The 27841-nt window shown below is 42.7% G+C and overlaps 1 protein-coding gene and 1 long non-coding RNA gene across 4 annotated transcripts in view; one reads left to right on the top strand and one right to left on the bottom strand.

Annotated features, from left to right (window-relative positions):
- PHACTR1 (phosphatase and actin regulator 1) overlaps positions 1 to 27841 on the top strand; it is a 527559-nt gene that overhangs the window by 1124 nt on the left and 498594 nt on the right. The window contains exons 2-3 of one of the 2 annotated variants that reach the window (XM_027525394.1): positions 794 to 948; positions 27494 to 27640. In XM_027525394.1, the coding sequence (XP_027381195.1) occupies positions 846 to 948; positions 27494 to 27640 (250 nt within the window). In that variant the 5' untranslated portion in view covers positions 794 to 845. Of the gene's footprint in view, positions 1 to 793; positions 949 to 27493; positions 27641 to 27841 lie in introns of those variants that run through there. The other variant, XM_027525392.1, reaches the window with a different exon arrangement.
- Positions 699 to 27610, bottom strand: LOC113882191. Of its 2 annotated transcripts, XR_003508316.1 has the most exons (3): positions 27525 to 27610; positions 12022 to 12151; positions 699 to 2136 (listed from the first exon to the last, which is right to left on the bottom strand). It is a non-coding gene; the product is annotated as an uncharacterized LOC113882191 (long non-coding RNA). The 2 variants fall into 2 exon arrangements; XR_003508315.1 differs by lacking the exon at positions 12022 to 12151 and having other exon boundaries at positions 27525 to 27602.

The raw sequence follows: 27841 nt of genomic DNA, 5'->3' as shown, positions 1-27841 counted from the left end.
GAGTTTGATTTTAATGACTTGGTCTTGTTACTTCTTTCCAAAAACATCCTGCAGAAATAGATACTACGTTTGTGCAAGTATCTGAGAAAGACTACATATGCTAGAAAGAACCTAACAGGCTTTTTTTTTTTTTTTTAATGAAATATATTAGCTTCCTGACAGGCATGATAATATTATGGGGATCATTGCAATTCGGAAATAATTGCTGGTGCTTGGCAAACCAGATTTCTTTTTCATAAGCAGCCTGTGTCAGAGGCAAGCAGGTGATGGTCTTTAGCACTTTATAAAACGTGCTGGAGGAAATCACTACAAGGAAGGAACGCAAGGCATTTTTACAGCAAACATGTTAGCATGTGTCATAAATGCAAGGCATCTGTAAGTGGAGGCTCTGATTCCCAGGTTAGTGCTCACTGCTCAAGGGGGATTGTAAGTCCCTGGATCAATTAAGGATCAATGTTCAGAACAGCTGATACTTAATGATGTCATTTATCAGACCTTTTGAAAACAGCATGAAAATTTAAAAGCTTATTTTCCAGTTAATACACAGCAAAGAAAAACTGGTATGTTATCTCTCTTTAGCCTGGATCACCTGTATTTTCTGAGTAGAATATATTACTTTTAATAAATGTTGGTGAAATGCTTCATTTTCTTATACAGTAGGAAAGCTCTGTTGACAGATGGATTTAAAACTGGAAATGTCAGTCAAATAATGGCATGTTTAATGGGATATTTCTTATCTCCAAATCATATTTGACAGTCTAAAGTATTGTGGATTTTTTTTTCTCTCCCATAGGCAATACAAGTGACTATTTTGCCTTAAAACTCTTGTTTCTGGAACATCAAGCATGGATTATCCCAAAATGGATTATTTTCTGGATGTGGAGTCTGCTCCTAGACTCTTGGATGTTGAGTCGGCTCAGAGATTCTTCTACAGCCAAGGAGCTCAAGGTAATTAAAGACAGGAAACTCCTCTCATTTGCATGTTGGTTTTATATTAACAATGCCCTGTGGCCTGTAGCAGTGTAAGCTCTGCTGCAGGAATTCAACAACTGGGATTTCTCAGTTGGCAACCCCTACCGAGCTGTTTCTGGCATGGAGGCAGGCATACAGCAAAATGAATTAACCTAAACTTCTTGATTTGGTTCAAAAGCAACCTACCCAGCTTTTGTACAAATGCCCCTTGGAAAGCTGTGTTAGAAAATGATGCCCCCACCTCGTTGCAACCAAAGTGTAAGATTGAAAGACTTCAAGGATGCTTTTAGCCCCAGGAAAAGGTGGAGTTTTCAGCCTCTGAACTGGAGAAGACCCAGGGCACCCTGACCTCTCTGTCTGAAATCCAGCTGGGTGAGAGGCTCCTGAGAGAGGCTTTGAACTCCTACAAACAGCATCCTGATCTATTTTAGATGAATTCAATCACAGACTCGAGCAATCAGCAGTGTCCTTGGGGAACACAAAGGAACTTGCCTGTTGTGAAGTGTGGCTGATGTATACATTTAAATTATAGATTTTAAGATGGTCAATTAGGCTCCACTTTGCTTGTTCTTCTGTTCCAGGGTGCACTTAGAAACTTGTGCGTGCACACTGAAGTACAGAATGAGGCTGGGGGATTACATGGGCTCTCCCGACAGGCAGGAGAGTTTTTTAAAGCCTATTTTCCCTTTTCCGTGGACTATTTAAGGTAATCAGGAAACCTGAGCATGGGCATATCCCAAATGGTACAAGTAACACAGAGAGAAAGGCAATGTCCATATCCTTAAATAGAGAAGTAGTTGAATTCTTGGAAGTCACGAGGGAGAACTAAAAAGGATAGATGCTGTTTTGACAAAGCTGGCATCTTTCACTGCTACGTGCTAATGGGCACTTCACACAGGGCCCTGCTGACTTCTGCCTTGGGTTTCCCAGTTGTCTCTTCTGATTTGGTTTTGCCTGGCTCTCACGCCAAATTCTCACAGCAACTTCAGTGGCTTGCAAGCCTCCTCCTTCTCTGCTTCCATTTTCCTGGATAGGATCCAGTCTTAAAGGCAACAGAGACTGGTAATTATCTGGTTGATGGGCTTGGGTCAGTATGCACATCAGCAACAGCTAATTCTTCTCATCCCTGTGGGTACGTGTAGTCAGCATCGCTCCTCTCAGCCACTGAAAGAGACATGAGAATGTTACTGAGTTAGCAGAAGCCTGAGATGCTGGCCAGATCCTCCAGCGCCTTCTGGGTCTAGAAGAAGCTGCTAGGAGCAGATGCAGACGGAGGCCAGAAGAAACGGGGGAGCTGAGGCAGGGCTCCATCCCATCTCTGGTTCTGTGTTGAAACACTGCTGCATCTGTCCACTCCATTTGAACAGGAGAATAATGCTGGTGCTTGGGGGTCATGCACCTGAGCTGCACTTCTGTTAACAGAGCAGAGAAAGGGAGCAAATCACAGATACTAAAGATGCCCATTTTGCCTTGCAGGAGCCACGGTTTAAGCCTTTAAGAGCCGTGGGCTCCAGGCATTGACGGAAGGAAAGCAGTCAGGGTGTGGGAGGCTCAGAGGACTCAAGGCAGCCTGGTGGTTGTCGGCAGATGGAGCCGGGGGTGGAGTGGTCAGAACTGTCACCATCGGTGACTGTGGTTTAGACACCAGAGCTGGAAAGGCTGGAAAGTGCATGGGAGGTGGTAGCGTAAGCTGCCTCGGCTGCCTGATAGGACGTTCATTTGGGGATAATCAGAATGATATTCCAATGAAGGAGTTGTGGATCTGTAGTAAGAGTGGGGGCTCCCTAAACAACATCCAGGTGGGTTTTTCATAAACCCCCTGACTTCTTGAATCAGAAATCCGAGTATAAGACCTAGGAGTTTGCATTTTAAGTAAGAGGTCCAATGATGATTACCCAGATATCCCACTATTCTGAGGACCAACATTTAAGAACCAGTCCATCCTGTCTGATTTCTCTCCTTCCACCCCAGAACGGGGCCACTTTCCTCACCATTAGAGGGAGGATGACACAGTGGTTACAACCAGACCCTGACCGCCGAGGTTCAAACCCTGGGTCTGCCACAGTCAACCTGGGAAAACTAACCTCTTTGACTTTCAATGTCCTCCCCTGAAAAATGGGAACAGTGTTGTTGTTCAGCCCTTCAGTCATGCATAGGCCCAAGTCATGAGTTGTTAAGAGCACTAATGAGGTAAGATTTGAAAATGCTTTCAACTGCCACATAGGAAACACCATACATGAGCAAAGCAATAAAATAAACATCTTTGCAAAAGGCTGTCCCTTCTCTGAGATTTGAAAGGAAGCCACTGCCTTACAAACAAAAGTGCTACCTGATAAGACTGAACCTCCTATTTTTTTTAGCACACACACACAAAAAGTTAATTTTAAGTAAATTTTGGGGCAAAACTGAAAAACAGGGAGTACCAAGAGAAACTTCTATCCTTCCTTTCACTTTAAAACTGAGAACCCCTCTCCCAACAGCTTCCCCAGAGCCCCATCGCCTAGGACTAATCATCCCCAGGGTCTCCTGGCTGGGGAGTGACTTGCTGCCACTGTGACTTGTCACTGCATTTTTCCAGCTCCCTCACAGCAGCTTCCTTCCGCTCAGCACAGACACCACCTCCCTGGACCACAAGGCCCTCAGCCCGAAGAAGGGACTCCAGTGAGTGTGCAGAGGGCTGAGGACCGGGGCTTACACCTTCCCTTTCTGAACCAAATGCACAGGTGGTAGAGTGGATGTCGAAAGCCAATGGCAAGGCCCGCAGGACCAGGGAAAGGAGGGCAGGACGGTGGCTGGCTCTTGAGAAAGGCATGTGGAACAATCAGGGCCTTTCGCTGCTGCTACAATGCAGCACACAGCAGCTTTCTCACGGCCAGGCCAGCCCAGCCCAGCCCAGCCTCAGGGGGATGTTAGTGAGGTCGAGCAGCCCCCACTGGATACCCTCTTCTATAAAGAAGGCCCGCATGGAAATACTGTATTAAGTACCTGGAATGTGGACGACTTAGGATTTGGTTGGCTAAACTGATGTATGATTATTGCCTTTTACTGGGTTGTGCATTCTTGAGGCAATGCAGACTTGTCAATAGACTGATCAAGGACAGGTGTAAGTATTTTAAAGGGGAAACCAAGAAAATAATTTCATTTTCCACACATTACTTTCCTTGCATCAGTTGGGGCACAAATTCATAAACTTTTGGGGAAACAGCCCTTCTATATTAATTACATGAAGAATGGTTATCCAAAGCCACAACGAGAATTGCAATGTTTGTGACCCCATCAAGGTTGTTTTTCACTTTCTCTTGGAAAGGGGCAAAAAGCCTGTCCCTGGGTAGAGGATATTTTGAGCTACTAAAAGCAAGAGGAATCCAGAAAGATAAGAAAAAGAGAAAAATGATCTAAGATCTGTTCTGGGACAGATTCTGCTGAAATTCCCAGAGAGTTTTTTAAAAGCCAGTCCTCTGCTCTGCTGAATAAAGCAGGCTTGTTATTTCCCCCCATCTCCATTATTCCCTTGGTTTGATCTCTGGGTAGGGAAGATGAGCTCGCTTCTCCTGAGGGATTCTGCTGTAGAAACCATGATGTGTTAACAAGGAGCAGAAAAAAAGTCCAGAGTCATCCTGTTCATCTCCCGCCAGTGAAGGATGCCCTCCCGGTTCACCTGTGATGCTTCTTCAACAGTAAATACGGCTCACACAGGGAGTCCTGCAAAAGTCCCCATTAACACAAAGGGAAAATTGTGGAGGCTGAAGATGCACGTGATATCAAGACCAGTCACATCCTGACATCACGTAACTTGCAATCACCCGTCTTTCATGCTTCTGACAATGATCTCCCACACACTCAGCTTCAGAGTCATACTTTTTTTTTTACCTAAGCTGGGAGGGAAATCATAAAATCACAAAATTGGCATCACAGGATTTTAGGTTGAAATGAGCACTATAGTTCAGTGATTTTTCTCTACCCTTGCCCTAAACCAAGTAATCCAGAATTGGTAAGGGCCCGACCCAGGTCCCAGTGCCACATTTTACACAAGCCACTGGGTTATTCTGGTGAACCCTGAAGGTTGAGAACTAGCGTTATGAAGCATTAATCACTCAGCTCAGCTCCAGACTAGCAGCCTCTGTGTCATCAGGGAACTTGTTAAGAATGCCAGAATTTCAGACATCCTAGACCTAGAGAATCAGAATCTAAAGTTAACAAGATAGCGAGGCAATTTATGCTAAAGTGTGAGAGGCAATGATTGAACCTGGAGCACATTAGAAACACCTGGTAAGCTTCTGTGGCCTCAAGGCTGGAGTCCTGGGACAAAACCAATTAAGTCAGAATCCTTGGTGTGAGTCCCACACTTGGGAATCTATCAAATTATGCCGGGTGATTCAAATGTGCAACCGGGGCTGTGAACTTCTGACCTCCCATTTTACAGGAAAGGAGGTTTCAGCACAATCATGCAGCTATTCTTGCCTGAGTATCTTTATCTATGTCTTTCCCTTTAAAGAAATCCAAACCATTGGAAAGGTGCAAGTGGGCTTTTTTTTTTTTAAGACTGGACTACGCATCAGTGCTGCACTCTGCGTATTCATTGTATCTGTGAATCCTCAAAGAAATTTAGCAAAAGAGGAGTTATAATGCTCATTTCACAGATTAGAAAAGACTGTCATTTAAATTCCCTGGAGAAGGGAATGGCTACCCACTCTAGTATTCTTGCCTGGAGAATGCCAAGGACAGAGGAGCCTGGGGGGCTACAGTCCATGGTGTCGAAAAGAGTCGGACCCGACTAAGCAACTAACACTTTGACTTTCATACATTTAAATCATAGCGTAGTCAGAAGCTGAATTCAAGGATATCTGACTCCAACAACCCCACAGGCAGTAAACATAACGTTTGTGACCAAGTCACACCTCTGAAGATGGGGAAGCTCAGAGTGGTTCAGCCACATGCCCAGATCACAGAGCTCATCCTGAGAAGGTGGAGGAGACCAGAGACCTCCTGGATGGAGCAGTAGGTCTCTTCTTACCACACCAATCATGCCCTCTCTACTGTGTTCAGGTTCTTTCCTCCAAGACCATCAATATCTTTGGGTGTTTAAATGACATTCAAAAGGGAAAATACATAAAAAGGCAGCCATTTGTCTAATGTTACTAGACGATCAAATTTATGACTCCTGCTCACAATTGCCCCCTCTTTTATCATTTTAAATCACTCCTGGCACTGGAACCAGGTGCTGTAGTCGTTACTTCATCCTAATGCATCTTTTCTGTCGTCTACATTGTCTTGTTCGACAAAGGAAAACGCCAGTTTTGACAACTGATGAATGCCCCGGTGAGCAGCTAAGTCAGAAACTCATCTAAAACCCCCTCTCTCCACCATTTCCCGCCCTGTCCCCCACCCCAACTAGCTTCCAGCTCCTCTTTTCTCCACCCTGTGAAATCTGCCAGAACAGCTGGTTTTTCAGTCTTTGGTGGTTTAGTCGCTCGGTCGTGTCCAACTCTGAGCGACCCCATGGACTGTAGCCCGCCAGGCTCCTCTGTCCATGGGATTCTCCAGGCAAGGATACTGGAGTGGGTTGCCATTCCCTTCTTCAGGGGATCTTCCGACCCAGGGATTAAACCCACGTCTCCTGCATTGCAGGTGGATTCTTTACCAACTGAGCTATGAGGGAAGTCTTTTTCAGTCTTTAGCTTTGAGTTTAATGTACTGTAAACCTAAAGTCTGAGCCCCTGGGACTTCTTCACGTGGCCCCAAGAGACAAAAGACATTTGATTGCACTCAGTTGTTTGCAAATTGTTAACAACAGTCATCTACATAGAAAGTGTTCGTGCTATTTTCTTTCTTTCTTTCTCTTTCTCTTTTTTTTGTGTGGGATCTTAGTTCCCTGACCAGGGATTGAACATGCACCCTTGGCAGAGAAAGCATAAGAGTCCTAACCACTGGACAGCCAGGGAATTCCCCAGTGCCTGCTATTTTCTTTCCTGGTGTTTATGACCCAGCTCCAACGTCGCCTCCTCTGTGATGTCTTGCCTGACTTTTCCAGGACTTTCTCCCATAATATTCTGATTAGCTTATATTCTAGCCACTAGCATATTATATTATTCTGCTTCCACCACTTACTAGATGCATGAGTTCATGTAGATGGCTTTACTTCTCTAAGCCTCAGGGTCCTAATCAAAATGCATATAATACTAGATCCACATTCATAGGGGTTTCTGAGAATGAAGGAGGTGTGCTTATGAAGTGCTTGGTACATTGTTATTATTGATTAGTTACTGAAACTCTTGTTTTGTTATTAGGTGCCTGTTACCTACATAGATGGTGGTGATCTTAAATACCATATTCTGGATGCCTAGTACCATCCTTGATGTACAGTGGAAGTATTAAGATTTACTAAAGGTCTCAGTGGAACTAAAGGAATGAAAATGCTTAAATCTGCGTTACAAAGAGAAACTTGGGATTCAAGGAAAGGACTTTTGACAATTCATGATAGAGAAAATAAAAACTCCCTAAGACCTTTAAATAATTAAAATCTTTAGTTGGAAATAGAGACTCTGCTTAAGGCTGAGGGGAGGGACAGGCAAAATTAATTTTCAAATACATAGAGAAGCAGGAAATGGAAGAAAGTCATCAACTCTGATGTACCTTCTATAAAGCAGGGGGAAAAAAAGCAAAAGCAAAAAGAAAATACAGCAGGAGGGAGTTGGTGCACTATTGAAAAGAATTAACCTTTTAAAATCGATTTCCAGGGGTTCCTGAATAGTATCCTTCTTAGAAGGACTTTTTAATATACAATAGTCTGTGAAGGCTGAGTTTTTATTTTGCCTAAAAATAAAAGGAAGGCTTGAACCCCTCAACATTTACTCTGATGAACTTACTTGAGATCAAGTCAAAAGCTGCTCTGAACACGTTCCAGAAACTAGCTCTGGGCTGTCCTTTAGTTGAGATTCCTTTCTCCTTCCTTCTTCAGACCTTTACTACCTAGGCAAGTCCTTATACTTGGGAATGCTTAATCCTCAAGCTGGCTGCCGTTCACGCTCCTGGAAGGTGGCCGTGGATACCCACCTAAGCCCTACATTGGAGCCAGACACCTGAGCAGGTTATATTCCTTCTCCACGTCCGTCCCCTGAAACTTTCTTACACGTAGCTCATAATTCGCTCTTTAAGGACTGAGGCAAAAACAGTGATTCTAAAGCAGCTGTGTCCTCGCTGAGGGCACAGCTGCCAGCTGGACCTAACCATTTCCATTCACCCATCTGCCCCTCAGAGCTCTGCTAGGGCCAGCACAGCAAAACGGGCTGCATCTTTTCTGTCTTTGTGGGGATGTCCTTAACCAAGTAGTTAACGTGTCATCAGACTACTTTTCAGACCCTTGTCTCTGAGAGGTGCTTCAGGCGACAGTTTTCTTATGTAGTTTCCAGCCTTGTTTTTATGATGCTGAAGTCATTGCCCTCAACAAATACTCAGTTTGGGGCATTTTTCTGGTTGTTTTTTTCTCTCTGTAGCTCTAGCCAGGAAGCAGCCTGCTGTGCTTCACTCATGGGTGACAAGCTAACTACCAAGCCTTCCCTCTTAACCTCCCACACACTCCATTTTAGACCTGTAATTGCTTGCATTCAGGCTCTCCAAACCTGTGTTTAATGCAGGGAACATTATGAAGGAGAGGGTGAACGCAGATCGAGAAGGAAGATATTGTGGAGATAGCCAGCCTGCCAATTCTGTGCATATATAGATGACCGTGAAGCCCAAGCTCCCGTTTCTGGGTGTGCCCTTGAACAGGACATTTCTCTGCACACAAAGTAGCTTCTCGGTGCCGTCCGTTTACATGCACATGGCTTTCCATTGCTTTCTGTGCCTTTGCCCCCAGCAAGCACCTGCTTTGTCACATACTGTGATTCAGGGCTCGTAAGTAGGGCATAAGGACAAGAGGCAAAAGAGAAGATGAGAGGATGAGACACAGAGAGGAAGAAAGTCATACGAAAATACAATAAAATAACTGCTCGATTAATAACGCCTGCTTTCACATACAGCATATAGAGAGTGGACTAAAGACGCAGCCCACACACAGGCAGCATCAGTTATGACCCAATTAGCATAAACAATTCACAGGTGCTTGGAAAAAATTCTCACTCCTCATTACTCAAACAAATCTGTTCCTAAAAACTTTCAGTACCACCCTCTCTAACTGAGCCAGCAGAAGCAAGGACAGAGAGCCTAAAGCATCAAAATCAGCTCATGGACAATAAATACCATTTTTAATATTTTTGAGAAAATTTTAATAAACAATCAGACCCACACAACTATACACGGATTGAGGAGCCTGGTGGGCTAGAGTCCATGGGGTCACAAATAGTCCGACACGACTGAGCAACTACTACTGCTGGATGAATATTGGTATTAAATCGGACCTCTGAAATGTTAGGACCGATCAGAGAGATTGTCTTAGAGATCTCTGTACCTTTTTTCAATCATAAAAGCAAAACGTACTCAGACGCTCAGTCGTGTCCCACTCTTTGTGACCCTGTGGACTGTAGCCTGTCAGGCTCGTCTGTTCATGGGATTCTCCAGGCAAGAATCCTAGAATGGGTTACCACTTCCTCCCCCAGGGGATCTTCCCACAGGAAGATCAGACCCACGTCTCTTGCATCTCCTGAACCAGCAGGGGGGTTCTTTGCCACCAGCACCACCTGGGAAACCCAAAAGCAAAGCAAGGGTAAAATATTAAGGTGTTTGGGGGGAAATGGAAAGGAAAATCAACCCCACACATCTATTTTAATTTTTTATTTTACTTTCAATTTCAAGCACATTCATATTTTTACAAAATTACAGTCATGGCATATGCAAAATTGTGGAGGTATGACTGAAATCTTTCCCAAGGCTGGAGAAGAATGTCATAATATTTTAGGGCTTGGGTTGTGGAATAACACAGATCTGAGTTCAGACTGTGATTTTCACTTTTCAGCTTATAATATTAGGCAAGTTATTTACTCTTTTTGCCTCACTTTTCCCTTTTGAATGCAAAAGATAATAAGTTCTCAACGCAAAGGGTTCTTTTGAGGGTTTAAATGAAACAAAGTGTTTCCCAAACTGTGGTCCAATATGCTTTTCAGGTAACACTTGCACTTTTTAAAATTCATTTTATTGTGTTTTAGAAAAGATGTAAATTGAAAACTAATTGAATATAGAAATATGTAACAGACTTCATATTTGTGGACTATTGCTTAGAATTAAGGGCTTCCCAGGTGTCTCAGCAATAAAGAATCTGCCTGCAGTGCCAGAGACAGAGGAGGTGAATGTTTGATCCCTGAGTCGGGAAGATCCCCTGGAGGAGGGCATGGCAACCCACGCCAGTGTTCTTGCCTGAAAGATTCCATGGACAGAGGAGCCTGGTGGGCTACAGTCCATGGGGTCGCAAGAGTCAAACGTTACTGACGTCACTGAGCATGGCATGGCTTAGAACAAAAGGGGGAAAAAATGAGTAAAGTCCACTGAAGGAAAAACATTAAGTAAATAATAGTGTAGGTGACACTTAGAGCTTGCAGAATCCATACAAGTGATATAGAAATGACTAACATTTGGAAACCCTCAACAAATAAATATAAAACTCTAAGCAAAATGTCAAATACCTAATATGCATTTAATAAATATTAGCTCTCATGTTAATTATCTTTTCGTCTTGTCAAGCTTTAGAGGAAAGTGGCAGGGCCTGAAGCTCCCCAAGAAAAACCTTCATGCCATCTCTGATCTTCTCTACCACCATTTATTCCTAATTCAAATTTCCAAGCCCTTGGCAAGGTGAACGTGAGGTGAAAGAAGTGAAAGTATTAGTCGCTCAGTTGTGTCTGGCTCTTTGCAACACCGAGAACTGTAGCCCACTAGGCTCCTCTGTCCATGTAATTCTCCAGACAAGAAGACTGGAGTGAGTAGCTATTCCCTTCTCCAGGGGATATTCCTGACCCAGGGTCGCCTGCATTGCAGGCAGTTTCTTTACCATATGAGCCACCAGGGAAGCCTTCTTGGCAGGGTGGAACAGCCTTAAAACACAAGAACAAGAAAAGCATAAAACTTCAATTTTTAAATTAAGTTGCTAACAAATCCCAAAGGAATCCTCTTTATGATTTTACTACTGAGAATTTTTTTCCTGCAAACTCTCTTAAAACATTGGCTAGAGGGATGAGATAGGAAGGAAGGTGGGAGGGGGTTTCGGGATGGGGCACACATGTATACCCGTGGCTGATTAACGTCAAAGTATGGCAAAAACCACCACAGTATCGTAAAAAGTAATTAGCCTCCAATTAAAATAAATAAATAAATTAAAAAAACCAACAACAACATTGGCTAAACTGTACTGATTTCCTCTGAGTTTACAGGAAACTCTAGTTTATCCAAATGTGGCTTCTAAGAGGTGATCTGAATGAATCAATTTTAGGGAGGCTGAAATGCATAAAGGGTGTTGACTGTACGGTGATAAATGGAAACCAAACTTTTCGTGGTGAATACTCTAGAGTGTATAAAGAAGTGGAAATATAATATTGCAGCCACAAAACTTATATAATGTCATGAACCAATGTCACCTCAATTTTAAAAATGAGTCAGCATTTACTTAGGAATAAGGAAATAGATTTGAGAGAATCTACTTCAAATCATATTTCTCTTCATTCTTTTGTTCCCTTAAGAAAACATGGTAACGTGAAGAAAGTAACATCAGAAAGTCCTGGAAGCTAATTCAGTTCCAACTAGTAAACAGCCATGAGGCTGGTTATTCAAGTGACTGAACCTCTATAAGCCTTTGTTTCCCCATTTGCAAGATATTAACAATGCTTGCAATATTATTAGTATGAGTATAAAATGATGTAAATTTAGATAACAGATTCTCAGTGAATACTTGTTTAAGGAATAATTTGCCACAATAAGGAAAGAGCACTAGTTGAATAACTGTTCTGTGTCTTCAAGAAGCTCAAAGATGATATAGTACAATAAAAAATACCTTTATAGAAGCAAAATAAAGGGTCTAAAAGGGAAGAGAAAGTATCAGAGAAATGTTTTTGGAAGAGTTTGTACCTAAACTTCATGCTTCAGTCAGCACAACAGTGGTGCATTCCTTGCACAAAAAGCCAGCAGGGATAGGTCTTTCTGTAAGCAATTCAGTGCGACTGGATCAGAAGATGCAAGGTGAAGGTGATACCTGAGACTGGAAAACAAAGCAGAGTTCAAAGAAAGAGATCTTAAACAACAGATTCAGAAATTTAGCATCTCTTCTGTAGGAAGCACAGAACATTTGAATGATGTCTAGAGCTCAGAGCTTCCAGATTCCAAACCTTGTTACATTTCAGAAGCAAATTCTACAGCCCTTGCCCAAGTATACAGATCAGAATCTTTGAGAGTCAAGTGAGATAATATGAGTTTTCCTATGTTAAGGGGTGGTTTTGTTTTATTTTGGCAGCTCTCAGATGCTTTTAATACAAACATTATGGGGTATAGAATTTGACTAGTCTAATTCTTTACTTTCATAAATAAGGAAAATGGAGCCTAGAGAGGTAAATGAATGAAATGCAATAAAAATTCGATTATATTTATCCAAAATTCACTGTTTTTGGAACACTAACTATAGCTGGGGATTCGAGCTCAACAGACACATCCCCTGGCCTCATGTAGCTAGCTGTCTAATACAGAGGCAGATAAAGCAGTGATTTCAGTCCTGAAAGATAAATGCTAAGAGAATCTGAACACTGGGAGTTTTGTTAGCACAGATGAGGGTATCCAAATGAGAGGGCTGTGTGTGTGTGCACGTGTGCGCGCATACGTGGGGAGAAAGATGTGATTCTAAGTTAGTGTCCAAGAAAAGATAAAAACAGATCTGACAACAGATCTCCTCTGCATTAGATATCCTTAGGGATTCAATATCAGGTTTGGAATTCCTAAGCATGCAAAGGCGGATTAACTGTCATCCTCATTGGATGGATAATGAAGCTGTTCACTAAGAAAGAAGATAAGGGAAGAGTGTAAAGATGGAGAGGGAGGGATTCCAGGGTGGTTCTATAAAGTTTGGAAAACCATCTAAAACATTTTATGTACCTAGGTAATTCCTAAAATAATTTCACTAACATGTTTTACAACTGCCTCAGAATGTGTAGTTCCTTTAGGCCTTTAATTTTCCTTTCATATTATTTGAAGGATTGGGAGGTTATTTAAAGGAAACATTTATTTTCTAAATTAGAAGTTTTCCCTGTAAATACAATATTTTCTCCCTAGTACTTAAAATTAATAGTCCATCTGAAATATTTACATGAACCAAATGTCTGAAGTTAGCAATATTATTCAAATTCAGGCTTGTGTTTTTATAAGAAGAAAATTCCGAGTTAACACTTATGAGAGCATCTAAAGAAAACAAGTTTGTTAAAAAAAAAGTCTCAATGCAGCTCTATCATTTTAGAGAAATATAGGCTGTCACAGAATGTTGCAAAGGAAGAAAAAAAGAGATTCAGCTACAGTTAGTTAAAAACAGACCTTACTTTTCTTTTGAACTTACACAGTAAGATCTTCTGTTCCTTTTAGTTGATAATGCATTATTTGATGACTAAATTTGATAGGTCACAAGTGGAGAAAATATTACTTGGCTTAGTCCAGCTTAATCCTTGTCTTTGGAAAGCAAGATCCCACTTCACACATCATCCCAGACAGCTGACTTTTCACACTAACCCCATATCCTATGCTTCCTCAGTAATCTGGACACACGTGTACCCAGAAGTTACAAGAGGAAATGACAGTGAAAAGCAGACCCACATTTTCAGTGCCAGGGACTTGGTATTTATGGTCTCAGTTATTCCTGGAATAGGAAACTTGTGACATACTTGTTATTATCCCCATGTTACTGGTGAAGTAACCCATGGTTCCAATCATCAAGTCACTTCCCAAACCCACACAGCTACTAGGAATGGAGCTAGAATGATAATCCTGAGCCTTGTGACTCTTCCTACTACCTCCTGTAGGATACTGGTGTCCATGGCAGCAGTAGGGAAGACTTCCAGGAGCAGTGGTACAAGGATGCAAAGATGTTCGTGGATTTCAAATGGTAGAATGCATCAGTGTTACAAGATACAAATGTGGCAACATTCTGTGAACCTAGACCCTTAGGTTCAGTTTCTTAAAGTGAATTTTTGCCTTATTTACTTGGGGAATTGTCACAAGGGGATGGTGAGGTCCTCTGACCTTTAGGTTGAATTGCAGGGATGGGTGGAGAAGAGGGAGGAAATCTGCCTAAGTCCCCATACGCTAGGTCGCTTCAGTCGTGTCCGACCCTTCGTGGCCCCATGGACTGTAGCCCTCCAGGCTCCTCTGTCCATGGGATTTCCCAGGCAAGAATACTAAAGTGGGGTGCCATTCACTTTTTCAGGGGATCTTCCCCACCCAGGGATGGAAACTACACCTCTTAGTTCTCCCGCATTGGCAGGCGGATTGTTTACCAGTAGTGCCACCTGGGGAGCCCGCCTAAGTCCCCTAAGTCTCCTAAGCTTCTTGTTATACTTAGAACTCATTTTCCCTCTACTACCAAGGTGCTTGCATGCTGAGTCACTTCAGTCATGTCTGACTCTTTGCCACCCTATGGACTGTAACCCGTAGCATATAATAATTACAGAAAAGTTAGGTGAACAACAAAACACACACAAAAAACTCAATTAGCCCATCATCTATTAATAAAAATAAGCCCTCTTTATAAGCTGTATAAGACTGAATGTTCTCACACTCTTTTTATATACATGGGCACACAGACTCATGCACACACATATTTTTTCAACCTAAATCAAGCTCCTTGAATTGATTACCTTTCATTTTCTCTATCTTAATTTAAAATAAGTAAATAATTTATGTCTTGGGGTGGTTGATTCTAACTAACTTAGGAAATAATCAGGACATGATTTGGGGGAAAAAAAGAGGAAAAGGTCAACCAACCACACATTGTTTTTGCCCAAAGGGTGACTTTGCCAACTGGCTTGATGTTACTGGATCTGTTCTGCTACTATTTACTATACAGAGTCTCTGACTAATACCCTATGATTTGATTGCTATCATCTGCCCATCTGTAGACACAACAGAATGCAAATTAAATAATTACTGAATCTGTACTGGGCAGGCCTTCTTAGACACATACATTTAGGAATTTTTGGGTTTTCCCTTCTCCACACTACCACAAATGCTTTTATTCTTATTATAGCTAGATAAAGCACTTCACTGCATTCAAATAGCAAGTGCCATTTAATAGTGTAGTTCCTACAGTAACAGAACATTAGAACCAGCAGTAACTTAATTCAACTGGCCCATTTTACAGACGATGAAACTGAGGGTCAGAGAAGAAAAGAAAAGCAAGCATTTGTTTATTAAATACCTACCGTGTACTAGAAGCTACATGTGTTTATTTCATTCAAAATCACAAAGCTATGAGTTAGACATGACTGCCCCCAATTTCTTAGAAACTAAAGCTCAGTGGAATTATCAAATCTGAAGAGGCAGAGTGAGGATTCAAATGTGAACACTGACTCACTTTCCCCTGCAACAGCCTGCCCTTCTGGAAAAAAATAATTTATCTAAAACAGACAGCAAGATGGTGGCACATCTGGGGCTGGAACCTGGTCTCCTACTGGCTAGTCTGACGCCTGTACATCTACATCCTGTTACTGTGCGTGGGGCTCCAGTGGACCTCAGACCCATTGTCTTTGCCCCTAAGATCACTTTGCAAGTGACCAAGGCCAGTAGTTTCCACACAAAGGTATGTCCAAGTGTATGTCACCCTTTCATTCACTGAACATGAATTAGAAATATTAGAATCTTTAGATCTCAGATTATGTCATTAATTACAGCAACTACTGAAAACTGACCATGTAGGAAATACAAATAAATGAAAGTAACGTAAAAATAAATAAGGTTTAACATTACCTGTGCTATTAAATAAGATGGGGAAAGTGACTTGTATGTCTTAACCAGGCATGTTCAACAACACAAAGCTGTTTAGGTTTATGTCCGACTCAATTCAACATACCAGGCCTGAAACACATTTTCCCTTTTGCATCTAGCATGTTTAGCAGCCAGCCCCCAGCCACCCTGCTCAGTATCTACTTTAAGAAACTGAGAGGAAAGGAAGCAATGAACATTTGTTGCCCGCCTACCATTTGTCAGGCTCTGTGTTCGGTGTTTTACATTTGTTATATAATGTTTTATCCTCCCAAGGCCCAGTGAGTTTATTTTATTTCTAGTTTACATATAAGGAAACTAAAGCTTGGAGAGCTCACTAACTTTTTTCCACGATCTAATAAGCATTCAGCTTGGGAACTATGCCAAGGTTTAATTTCACAGTGACAAGCTTTACTTGGAGCTGGCTAGGAATAATAGTTTTAATATGATGAATGTTTATTGGGAATTTCTTTTGCTGAAGACTTTACATAGATTACATGTTTAAATCCTCATAGCAACCCTAAGATGTAGGTACTATGTAAGGTCCATCTTACAGATATACAGGGGACAAGTGACTTACATGAAATCATTCAACTATTAAGTATGGAATTGGGGTATAAACCTCAAAGCCTGTGTAGCTAGTTAACTTTTATTTCATACTGTCTGGAAGGAAAATAGCATCCACATTATTTACACAGTCATACAAATTACAAAGTGCCACAGGTAGAGATAGAGTGGAAAATGCCACATTCTCACATTGATGCTAGATTTGGGGTGGAAATAAAAACATTTGAGCCGTAAAAGATGGGCAGAGTTTCAACAGGCGATGATTGAAGAGAAGGAAATGAAAGGCTTTCCAGTGGGAAAATTTGAACTGACATTTGATACTGTTTTCCTAATTTCTGTTTGAATCTTCTGTCTTACAATTTGCCAATTAATCCATCAAACTGTTTAAGGTTTGGGATTTCTGGTAGCCACAGATGGCATCGAAGCACTCATGAATTGTGCTCTCAGTCCACTGAGAACCCATGTGTATTACTTATCTAGTGCTGCATATCATGTTACCCCCAAAATGTAGTGACTTAAAACAGCAAACATTTATTATCTCATAGTTTCTGTAGGTCAGAAACTCAAGAATGTCTTAGTTGGGTTGTTGTGGCTCAGAGTCAGGATGCTGGTCAGGGCTGCAGTCATCATCAGTCCCAGGGCTTCTCTGGGGCTTTGAAGATGGCTCATGCAGATGGCACTTGGCAGGAGGCCTCAGTTTCTTGCCACATGAGCCTATTCACTGGCTTTTTGGGTGTCCCTGTGACACTGCACCTGGCTTCTCCCAAGACTCCAAAAGAAAGCAAGACAGAAGTTGCAATGCATTTCCTGATACACCATCGCTTCCACCATATTCTAATGGTCACAGAGACCAGCACTGATTGAGTGTGGGAGGGCGTGGATGTGAATGCCAAGCGTTGGGGATCCCTAGGAGCCATCTGGAGGCTGGCTATCACACCATACACGTATTCGGGGAAGCAGAAAACGTCTCCAAAACACAGAGGACATGGTTCCTATACTCGAACAGTTTTTATTTAGTATATCTTATATCTTTTAAGCACTTTCACAGCATCATCTTTCAGGATTTGGAATAGCTCAACTGGAATTCTATCACCTCCACTAGCTTTGTTCGTAGTGATGCTTTCTAAGGCCCTCTTGACTTCACATTCCAGGACGTCTGGCTCTAGGTGAGTGATCACACCATCGTGATTATCTGGGTCATGAAGATCTTTTTTGTACAGTTCTTCTGTGTATTCTTGCCATCTCTTCTTAATATCTTCTGCTTCTGTTAGGTCCATACCATTTCTGTCCTTTATCAAGCCCATCTTTGCATGAAATATTCCTTTGGTATCTCTGATTTTCTTGAAGAGATCTCTAGTCTTTCCCATTCTGTTGTTTTCCTCTATTTCTTTGCATTGATCGCTGAAGAAGGCTTTCTTATCTCTTCTTGCTATTCTTTGGAACTCTGCATTCAGATGTTTATCTTTCCTTTTCGCCTTTGCTTTTTGCTTCTCTTCTTTTCACAGCTATTTGTAAGTCCTCCCCAGACAGCCATTTTGCTTTTTTGCATTTCTTTTCCATGGGGATGGTTTTGATCCCTGTCTCCTGTACAATGTCATGAACCTCATTCCATAGTTCATCAGGCACTCTATCTATCAGCCCTTAAAACTATTTCTCACTTACATTGTATAATCATAAGGGATTTGATTTAGGTCATACCTGAATGGTTTTCCCTACTTTCTTCAATTTAAGTCTGAATTTGGCAATAACGAGTTCATGGTCTGAGCCACAGTCAGCTCCTGGTCTTGTTTTTGCTGACTGTATAGAGCTTCTCTATCTTTGGCTTAAAAGAATGTAATCCATCTGATTTCGGTGTTGACCATCTGGTGATGTCCATGTATAGAGTCTTCTCTTGTGTTGTTGGAAGAGGGTGTTTGTTATGACCAGTGCATTTTCTTGGCAAAACTCTATTAGTCTTTGCCCTGCTTCATTCCGTATTCCAAGGCCAAATTTGCCTGTTACTCCAGGTGTTTCTTGACTTCCTACTTTTGCACTCCAGTCACCTATAATGAAAAGGACACCTTTTTTGGGTGTTAGTTCTAAAAGGTCTTGTAGGTCTTCATAGAACCGTTCCACTTCAGCTTCTTCAGCGTTACTGGTTGGGGCATAGACTTGGATTACTGTGATATTGAATGGTTTGCCTTGGAAACGAACAGAGATCATTCTGTTGTTTTTGAGACTGCATCCAAGTACTGCATTTCGGACTCTTTTGTTGTCAACATGCCAGCAAATTTGGAAAACTCAGCAGTGGCAACAGGACTGGAAAAGGTCAGTTTTCATTCCAATCCCAAAGAAAGGCAATGCCAAAGAATGCTCAAACTACCACACAATTGCACTCATCTCACATGCTAGTAAAGTAATGCTCAAAATTCTCCAAGCCAGGCTTCAGCAATATGTGAACCGTGAACTTCCTGATGTTCAAGCTGGTTTTAGAAAAGGCAGAGGAACCAGAGATCAAATTGCCAACATCCGCTGGATCATGGAAAAAGCAAGAGAGTTCCAGAAAAACATCTATTTCTGCTTTATTGACTATGCCAAAGCCTTTGACTGTGTGGATCACAATAAACTGTGGAAAATTCTGAAAGAGATGGGAATACCAGACCACCTGACCTGCCTCTTGAGAAATCTGTACGCAGGTCAGGAAACAGTTAGAACTAGACATGGAACAACAGACTGGTTCCAGATAGGAAAAGGAGTACGTCAAGGCTGTATATTGTCACCCTGTTTATTTAACTTATATGCAGAGTACATCATGAGAAACGCTGGACTAGAAGAAACACAAACTGGAAACAAGATTGCTGGGAGAAATATCAATAACCTCAGATATGCAGATGACACCACCATTATGGCAGAAAGTGAAGAGGAACTCAAAAGCCTCTTGATGAAAGTGAAAGTGGAGAGTGAAAAAGTTGGCTTAAAGCTCAACATTCAGAAAATGAAGATCATGGCATCCGGTCCCATCACTTCATGGGAAATAGATGGGGGAACAGTGGAAACAGTGTCAGAGTTTATTTTTCTGGGCTCCAAAATCACTGCAGATGGTGACTGCAGCCATGAAATTAAAAGATGCTTACTCCTTGGAAGGAAAGTTATGACCCACCTAGATAGCATATTAAAACGCAGAGACATTACTTTGCCAACAAAGGTCCGTCTAGTCAAGGCTATGGTTTTTCCAGTGGTCATGTATGGATGTGAGAGTTGGACTGTGAAGAAGGCTGAGCGCCGAAGAATTGATGCTTTTGAACTGTGGTGTTGGAGAAGACTCTTGAGAGTCCCTTGGACTGCAAGGAGATCCAACCAGTCCATTTGAAGGAAATCAGCCCTGGGCTTTCTTTGGAAGGAATGATGCTAAAGCTGAAACTCCAGTATTTTGGCCACCTCACGCGAAGAGTTGACTCATTGGAAAAGACTCTAATGCTGGGAGGGATTGGGGGCAAGAGGAGAAGGGGACGACAGAGGATGAGATGGCTGGATGGCATCACTGACTCGATGGACGTGAGTCTGAGTGAACTCCGGGAGTTGGTGATGGACAGGGAGGCCTGGCGTGCTGCGATTCATGGGGTCGCAAAGAGTCGCACACGACTGAGTGACTGATATGATCTGATATCTTTTAAGTAGTTTTAGAACAACGCACAATTTTATATAAACCAAAATATTAGTCCTTCCAGGGGAGAAACCACTATGCAATGTTATGGTAGCTATTCAATAGTATTAAATAGTATTGTATTCATCTTTATCCAGACATCAGACCCAGGTACTGAAGCCCTAAAGGAAGAGTCAGAGCAAAGTCAATGTGAGACCCATGAGGCTACAGGGAACAGGGCTGGTCTGAATGCCCAGACATGGAACCATCTCTTTGGGAAGCCACCACCGTCGGAGAAGGTGATGGCACCCCACTCCAGTTCTCCTGCCTGGAAAATCCCATGGATGGAGGAGCCTGGTAGGCTGCAGTCCATGGGGTCGCTAAGAGTCAGACATGACTGAGCGACTTCACTTTCGCTTTTCACTTTCATGCATTGGAGAAGGAAATGGCAACCCACTCCAGTGTTCTTGCCTGGAGAATCCCAGGGAAGGGGGAGCCTGGTGGGCTGCCATCTATGGGGTCGCACAGAGTTGGACACGACTGAAGCGACTTAGCAGCAGCAGCAGCACCTTTGGGGTATGGCCACACAAGCTGTGCCCTTCACAATTCCATAATTCTACTTACACGGGCTGTGATGTGAATAGTGTACCCCTGCTCGAAGTTGCACAACACTGAATACCAAGGAGACAGAATGCTGGGAAGCAGTGGGAAAAACTAGGCACCCATACCCTCTCCTTTGTGGGCCCCACAAAATTAGCCACATAGAAATAGGAATAAATAGCAGAACTATGCAGAATGGACAGCTCCTTTAATTACAAGTTGAAGCGGAGAGCTCTAAGATGTGCCAATAACAGCTCCTCAGATTCTTGGTTATCTAGCAAAGCATACATATGTATAGAAAAGAAAAAATATCTCAGCAGCTACATACTAAATTTAGCTTCAATAAAAAGCACAAAAGCCTTTTTGGTACATTGGTGTTAAGCCTGTTTAAACCTATGCAAGTTACTGCTGCAATCTTATTGGCTTGATATTGTAGTTAATAACATTCATCTTCATTATTGGCATTTTGCATTTTCTACATAAATGATTTTCAGTACCATCACTCTACTTAGTGACATCACACTGATTTTAACTGGGTTTAATTGCGAGGTATAAAGGTTCTTATATATCTAACTTGTGTTAGATACACAAAATAGTGTAACATGTATACTTAATCTATGCAGCCCCGATTCTTTCATCTGTTTGACAATGCTATTCTAGAATAAATTTTTTAACAAAAATTCAAACACCTCTAGCATAAATGTAGAATCGATTACCCTTAAGATCATTACTGTATTCATCTGCAGCCTGTGGGAATGGCTGACATGATAACTTTTCAGAAAGATTAAAGTAATGATGGGATGTCATCTCTAATCCTTGGAAACTTGCAAATAGAAAGAAGGAAACATTTTTACTAGTACTTTTAAATTTTTATTAGAAATTATGTAAAACTTACGGAAAATTTGCAAAAATAAAATAGTACAAAGAATATTTATGTACTTTTATGCAGATTCACCTGTTGACCTCATTGGATTATCATTTGCTGTCCTATCTCTAAAGTCCCTAACCTATCTGTTTATTGACAGAAGGGTCAATTGCTCTATCCAGAGAGGAGTACAAAAGTATATATATTAGGAAGAATTGTTTTCCTTGTGATGGGAACTCAGACTTTACTTCTTTACAACTTTCATATATGAGCTCTAGCAATGTTAATTATATTTCTCATGTTGTCTATTACATCCCTAGTACTTTTTATCTTATGACTTGAAATGTGTCTTCTGACTACCTCCATTCAATAACCTCTCCCACTCCCACTGCTGGTAACCACAAATCTGATCTCTTTTTCTATGAGTTCATTTGTTTATTTGTGAAATATAATTAACCTACAACACTGTTAGAGAAGGAAATGGCAACCCACTCCAGTACTCTTGCCTGGAAAATCCCCTGGACAGGGGAGCCTGGTAGGCTACAGTCCAAGGGGTCGCAAAGAGTCGGACACGGCTGAGTGACTTCACTCTCACAACCCTGTTAGTTCCTGGTGTATAGCATAGTGATTCCACATTGCTATACATTTCAAAATGGTTCCCACGGATAAGTCTGTTCACAGTATGTCACCATACAAAGGTATTACACAGTTACTGACTATAGTCCCCCGCGATGCACATTTCTTACTCTGCCTCATTTATTTTGTGACTGGAGGTTTGTACCTCTTAATCTCCTCACCCACCTCTCTCACCCGCCATCCCTTTCCACAAGCCACGACCTCTCTGTTCTCAGCATCCACATCTCCACTTCCATTTTCTTAAGTTTGTTCATTTCTTCTGCTTTTTAGATTCCACGTGTAAGTGAGATCACACGGTCTCTATCTTTCTTCATCCCTGCCAGGGTCCGTCCACGTTGTCACAGATGGGAAGAGCTCATTCTTTTTCATGACTGGGTGGAATTCCACTAAACATACATATACCACATTTTCTCGGTCCATTCATCCACCGATGGGCACCCAGATTGTTCCCATATTCTTCACACTGTAAACAACGCTGCCCTGAACATAGGGTTGGACATATCCCCTCAAATCCATGTTTTTGTCTTCTTCAGACAAGTGCCCGGGAGTGGAATTGCTGTGTTGTGCGCTGGTTCTATTTACGGTTTTCTGAGGAACCTTCACACTGTTCCATATCCTCTCCTAAAACTTGCTATTTGTTGTCTCCCCAGTAAAAACCACTCTGCCAGGCGTGAAGTGCTATCCCACTGTGATTTGGACTTGCATTGCCATAATGATTGCTAATACTAAGCATCTTTCCATGGGCCTACTGGCCATTTGTATGACTTTGGAAAAATATCTGTTTACATCTTCTGCTTATTTTTTAATTGAGTTGATTATTTTTTATGTTGAGATATATGAGCTTTTTGTATATTTGGGACCATTATCAGACACATCATTTGCAAATGTCTTTTCCCATTCAGTAGCCTGCCTTTCATTTTGTTGATAGTTTCCCTCACGGTGCAAAAGCTTTCTGGTTCAGTGCCATCCCATTTGTTTATTTCTGCTTTCATTCCCTTGCCTGAGGAGACATATCCAAAAAAATATTGCTGAGACTGATGTCAAAGGCCATACCTCCTATGTTTTATTCTGGGAGTTTTATGGTTTCAGGTCTTAGATTTAAGCCTTTAATCCATCTTGAGTTTATTATTGTAGATAATATGAGAAAGTAGTCCAGTTTGATTCTTTTGCAGGTGCTCTCAAGTTTTCCCAGCAGCACTGCTTAAAGGGGCTGGCTTTCCCTCATTGTATACTCTTGCCTCTTTTGTCACAGATTAATTGACTGTGTAAGTGTGGGTCCATTTCTGAGGCTCTATTCTGTTCCATCGACCTGCGTGTCTGTTTTTGCACCAGACGACCCTTACACTTCTATGGCTGAGGTGACAGTGAATGCCCAGTGGTGCTCACTGCAGTAGTGGCCGGACTGGGAGCAACACCCACCACCCCCAGTGCACACCCCAGGGCTCTTCCCCTGACGTTAGTCAGTCAGATATTTTATGACAAGAGTCATGTTTGTGAAAGGATTCACAGAGAATGAAAACTGTGGAAACACTGGAATGAGCCCTCATAAAGGAGTGAATCCTTCATACAGGATAAGAGAGAGATACATGAGCTGGGATTGACTTTGTAAGGGACTTGTTAAAAGGATTTCCTCCCTCAAAAGATGGGAGGAAATAAAAGAGGCAAAATGAAAAAAGATAATGGGAAAACATAGACGAGACAAAGAAGACAGCAAACTTTGGAAGCCAAACAATGGAAGAAAATAGTCAGAAATGAAAATGTCATAAAATAATTGAAGAACATGTGCATACAGATGGATGTAGCATTTTAATGTCCCTTTTGTAAAAAGTATATCTATCTAGAATTATTTTAATAATACTGGTCCACATGATAGAGATAATATAAAAGAACATTTAAACTCTTGTGAAGAAAAGTAAACTTAAGATAGTAGCAATATTACATTCCTAATCCTCTGAAACATGAATAAGAAGCAGAAATTCAAAGATGTATTTCTTGATGTCAAGAACCATTATTAAGTAATATCTAAGAAACAGAGAAAGCTAAGACTAGAAAAGACTAGAAAGCTGAAGATGACTTGATTGTTTTTTGATAATGGCAATGCTGATGAATGAAAAGTCGAGAGCATGGGGAATCCCAAACTTTTTGAATAATCAAACAGCTCTGCATTAGGGATTTTCCTGGTGCTCCAGTGGTTAAGATTCAGGGCTTCTACTGCAGGGGGCACAAGTTCTATCCCTGGTTAAGGAAGTAAGGCCCCTCTCATGCCATGTGGCGCAGGCAAAATAATAATAATAATAATAATAATAATAGCACTGCATTCATTCAAAGAGAGGTATGGGTTGAGAAGATCCCCTGGAGTAGAAAATGGCAGCCCACTCCAGTATTCTTGCCTGGAGAATGCCATGGGCTGAGGAGCCTGGCGGGCTACAGTCCATAGGGTCACAACAAATCGGACACAACTGAAGCAACTCTGCATGCAGGCATAGTTATACAGTGTGCAGTTCACACAGTGTGTTTCCTTACTTTTGCACTTCCTCAAGAGCTTGAACCTAAATGTTGTGATCATGATATTGGTTTGCAGCCTGATTAGTCATCTAAAAGCATTAACCTTCATTGTTCATTTCATGAGCCAAACACCCCTGTTGTGCCTCCTGGGATGGGAGGCATCCATTTTTAGTCTATGTTTAACAGAGACAAATGGGACATAATAAGGAGACAAATATCATAGAAAAATGAATTTAAAATGTGGATAGTCAACCAAAATATATATTATATATACACTTAGCAAATCAATATACTGGTTAAAGTACAGGATTTGAAACCAGGTAGAAATGGATTTTGTCCCCATTTCAGCTACTCATTGACCCATTAGTTGTACAACTCTCCTTTACTCTTTGCTTCCTCCTTCTCTCCTTTTGAGCATTTACTCTGTACTGGATTCATGCCAAAGACTAGTGGGCCAGTCATCTCACATTCCTGAGGGAGAAATGGAAAGCTCATTGGGAAGAAATTTGTGGTATACAACACAAGGAAAGGTGCAGATGAAGAAACGAGTCAGACTTGTGGGGACAACTCTGAACAGACTGGAGGGAAACCATGGGAGACGAGTTAGGAAAGACAGATGGGAATCAGGTTGTAAAGGGCCCTGAAAGCCAGGATAAGTAATTTAAAAGTAAATGCTGGAAGTTGGCTAACTATGAGAAATTCAGTGATTAGGAAGGTAGTCTAGTACAGGGAGGCCAAAGGAAAGGATTATTTCAAGAAGGATACATTACTCGGGAAAGAAATGGGGAAGGCTATTGGTGACCTTTAAAGTAACGGTGACTGAGTGGTGGGAATAAAAAGTAGAGGTAGGGATACAAGGAGGGGATTAGGAGTGAAAAATGGAGACTCTGGGGCCAAGAGTTCCATGGGAAGGTTAAATAGACGGGGAGAGAAACCGTATGGTGGAGACTGAAGAAGCATCAAGGAGACAGCAGATGAAGAGTTACTACCTATGTGTGAAGTAAGAGACCAATGTGAAGAGACTGAAGAGTCTAGGGTGGGCACAAGGATACAGGATGAGAGTTAGAACTGACAGCTGAAGTGGAGAGGGAAGTTTTGCAGCGCTGAAGCGGCACTTCATCCTCTGAGACTGAAGGGCATGACTTGACACTGAGATTTCCTTTGTAGCAGGAAGGGAATGAAGGTAACATTTATCTGTGTACTCCAGGTGGGCTCCTGTTAGAAAGAAATGTGGCAACATCTGGCCACAAAAGACCAGGTGACTGAAGCTGCCAGAAGACAAACATCAAAGAGTTGAGCCCGTCAATAGGTTCAGTAGGAGCATCAAAACCATTCTGACGCACACTCCAGAAACCTTTCTAGCTGTTCCTACTATATAACATGGGAAGGTTGCAGTGCAGACATTCAAAGAATATGAGGTGCCCTTGATCTTCAGCCTGTCCTTCAAAAACAACGATACAGAGTTACAGAGACTACAGGCCCAATCCAAAGACCACTGTGCATGCTGTAAATCACCAAATCAAAACTTGAAGGTGAAAATGAATGGGTACTTCCATAGAGATGAACATATCCCCAAAATCAGTAGTGCTAAGAGAGCCGCTGGGGGACTTCACTGGCAAGCCAGTGGTTAAGACTTTGCCTACCAAGTACAGGGTGCAGATTTGATCCCTGGTGGGAGAGCTAAGATCCCAAATTCCCGGCAGTCAAAAAGCCAAAACATAAAACAGAAGCAATATTATAACAAATTCAATAAAGACTTTAAAAATGGTCCGCATTAAAAAAAAAAAGAAAAGCCACTCAATTCTTGGTGAATATACCTAGTCTTCCCTGGTGGCTCAGATGGTAAAGAATTCAACTGCAGTGTGGGTGACCTGGGTTGGATCCCTGGGTTGGGAAGATCCCCAGGAGGAGGGCATGGCAACCCACGCCAGTATTCTTGCCTGGAGAATCCCACTGACAGAGGAGTCTGGTAGGCTGCAGTCCATGGGGTCGCAAAGAGTTGGACACCACTGAGCACCTAAGCACATACTAGTCTACATTCAAAATAGCAAATCTAGAAACTTTACAGGCAACCTGCCTCTAAAGTTGTACATGCTTCTACATCTGGTTCCATCTCTATCTGAGCTCCAGAGTTGGGGAAAAGGGGCACAGGGGTACTCCAGCCTGTTCTCTTCCCTGACCAACTGGGACTAGGCTTGCACCCCAGGACTAATAATGGCATGCAAGGGAAGCTGAAGCTGGGCTGTCTGGTTGGGCATCCTTGGACCAGACGATCCTGGGGGTTAAGGAGACCCTCGTGTGCACTTGAGAAGCATGGGTAAGTGCATTTGGCGGGAGAGGACACAGTGCTGACTGGGCATCTTTGGAGTCCTCCCTTTCGCATCCGCCTCTCTGGGCCAAGAGCTGCAACCCGGGGCTGCAGGCAGGAGGCGGGGTGGCCGTCCGTCTGCAGCACCAACCCGCTGGCCCTGGGGCTGGGAGAGGAGCTGGGGGTGAGGGGGGGCGGGGTGGGGGCGAGCGCCAGCCAGGGAGAGCATGATCTCTGCTCCAGTCCACAAATCCTTAACGGGTTTTCTTTCTCTCCCTTCACCCTTTTCTCTCTTTTGCTCTCTTTCTTTCTCTCTCCTTTTCTTTTTTCTTTTTTCCCTCTCTTCCCCCCCCCCCCGTCCCCTTTCCCTCCCTCTCCCATCCCCCTCTCCCCTCCCCCCTTCCCTGTGTGCGAGCCTCTTCCTTCCCCCCCTCCCCTTTTCCGCCTCTCTCCCTCTCTCTCTCCATCTCCTTCTCCCTCTCAGCTCGCCGGGCGACCCTGCTCCTGCCTCCCACCTTAATGGCGGCATCTTCGGAGGACGATATAGACCGGCGGCCCATCAGAAGAGTCCGCTCCAAGAGCGACACGCCGTACCTCGCCGAGGCCAGGATCTCCTTTAACCTGGGGGCAGGTGAGGACGGAGCGCGTGCCCCGCTCTCTCCCCCACCCCGCTTCCTGCCCTCCTCCCCGGCTGGCTCAGCCCCCAGCCCCTCCTTTGGTACCCCACCCCGCCCCCCGCCCCCATCCCGCCCCACTTCCTACCCAGCTGGTCCCCGGCGCGCACTCGCTCTCTTTGTGTGCCGGGTGAGGAGGTGTGTGTGTGTGTGTGTGT

This window comes from Bos indicus x Bos taurus, chromosome 23 (assembly GCF_003369695.1).
Source record: "Bos indicus x Bos taurus breed Angus x Brahman F1 hybrid chromosome 23, Bos_hybrid_MaternalHap_v2.0, whole genome shotgun sequence".
In the NCBI taxonomy this organism is placed as follows: domain Eukaryota; kingdom Metazoa; phylum Chordata; class Mammalia; order Artiodactyla; family Bovidae; genus Bos; species Bos indicus x Bos taurus.
Note: the sequence above shows the minus strand (reverse complement) of the source record. Positions and strands in the feature narration are given on the sequence as shown.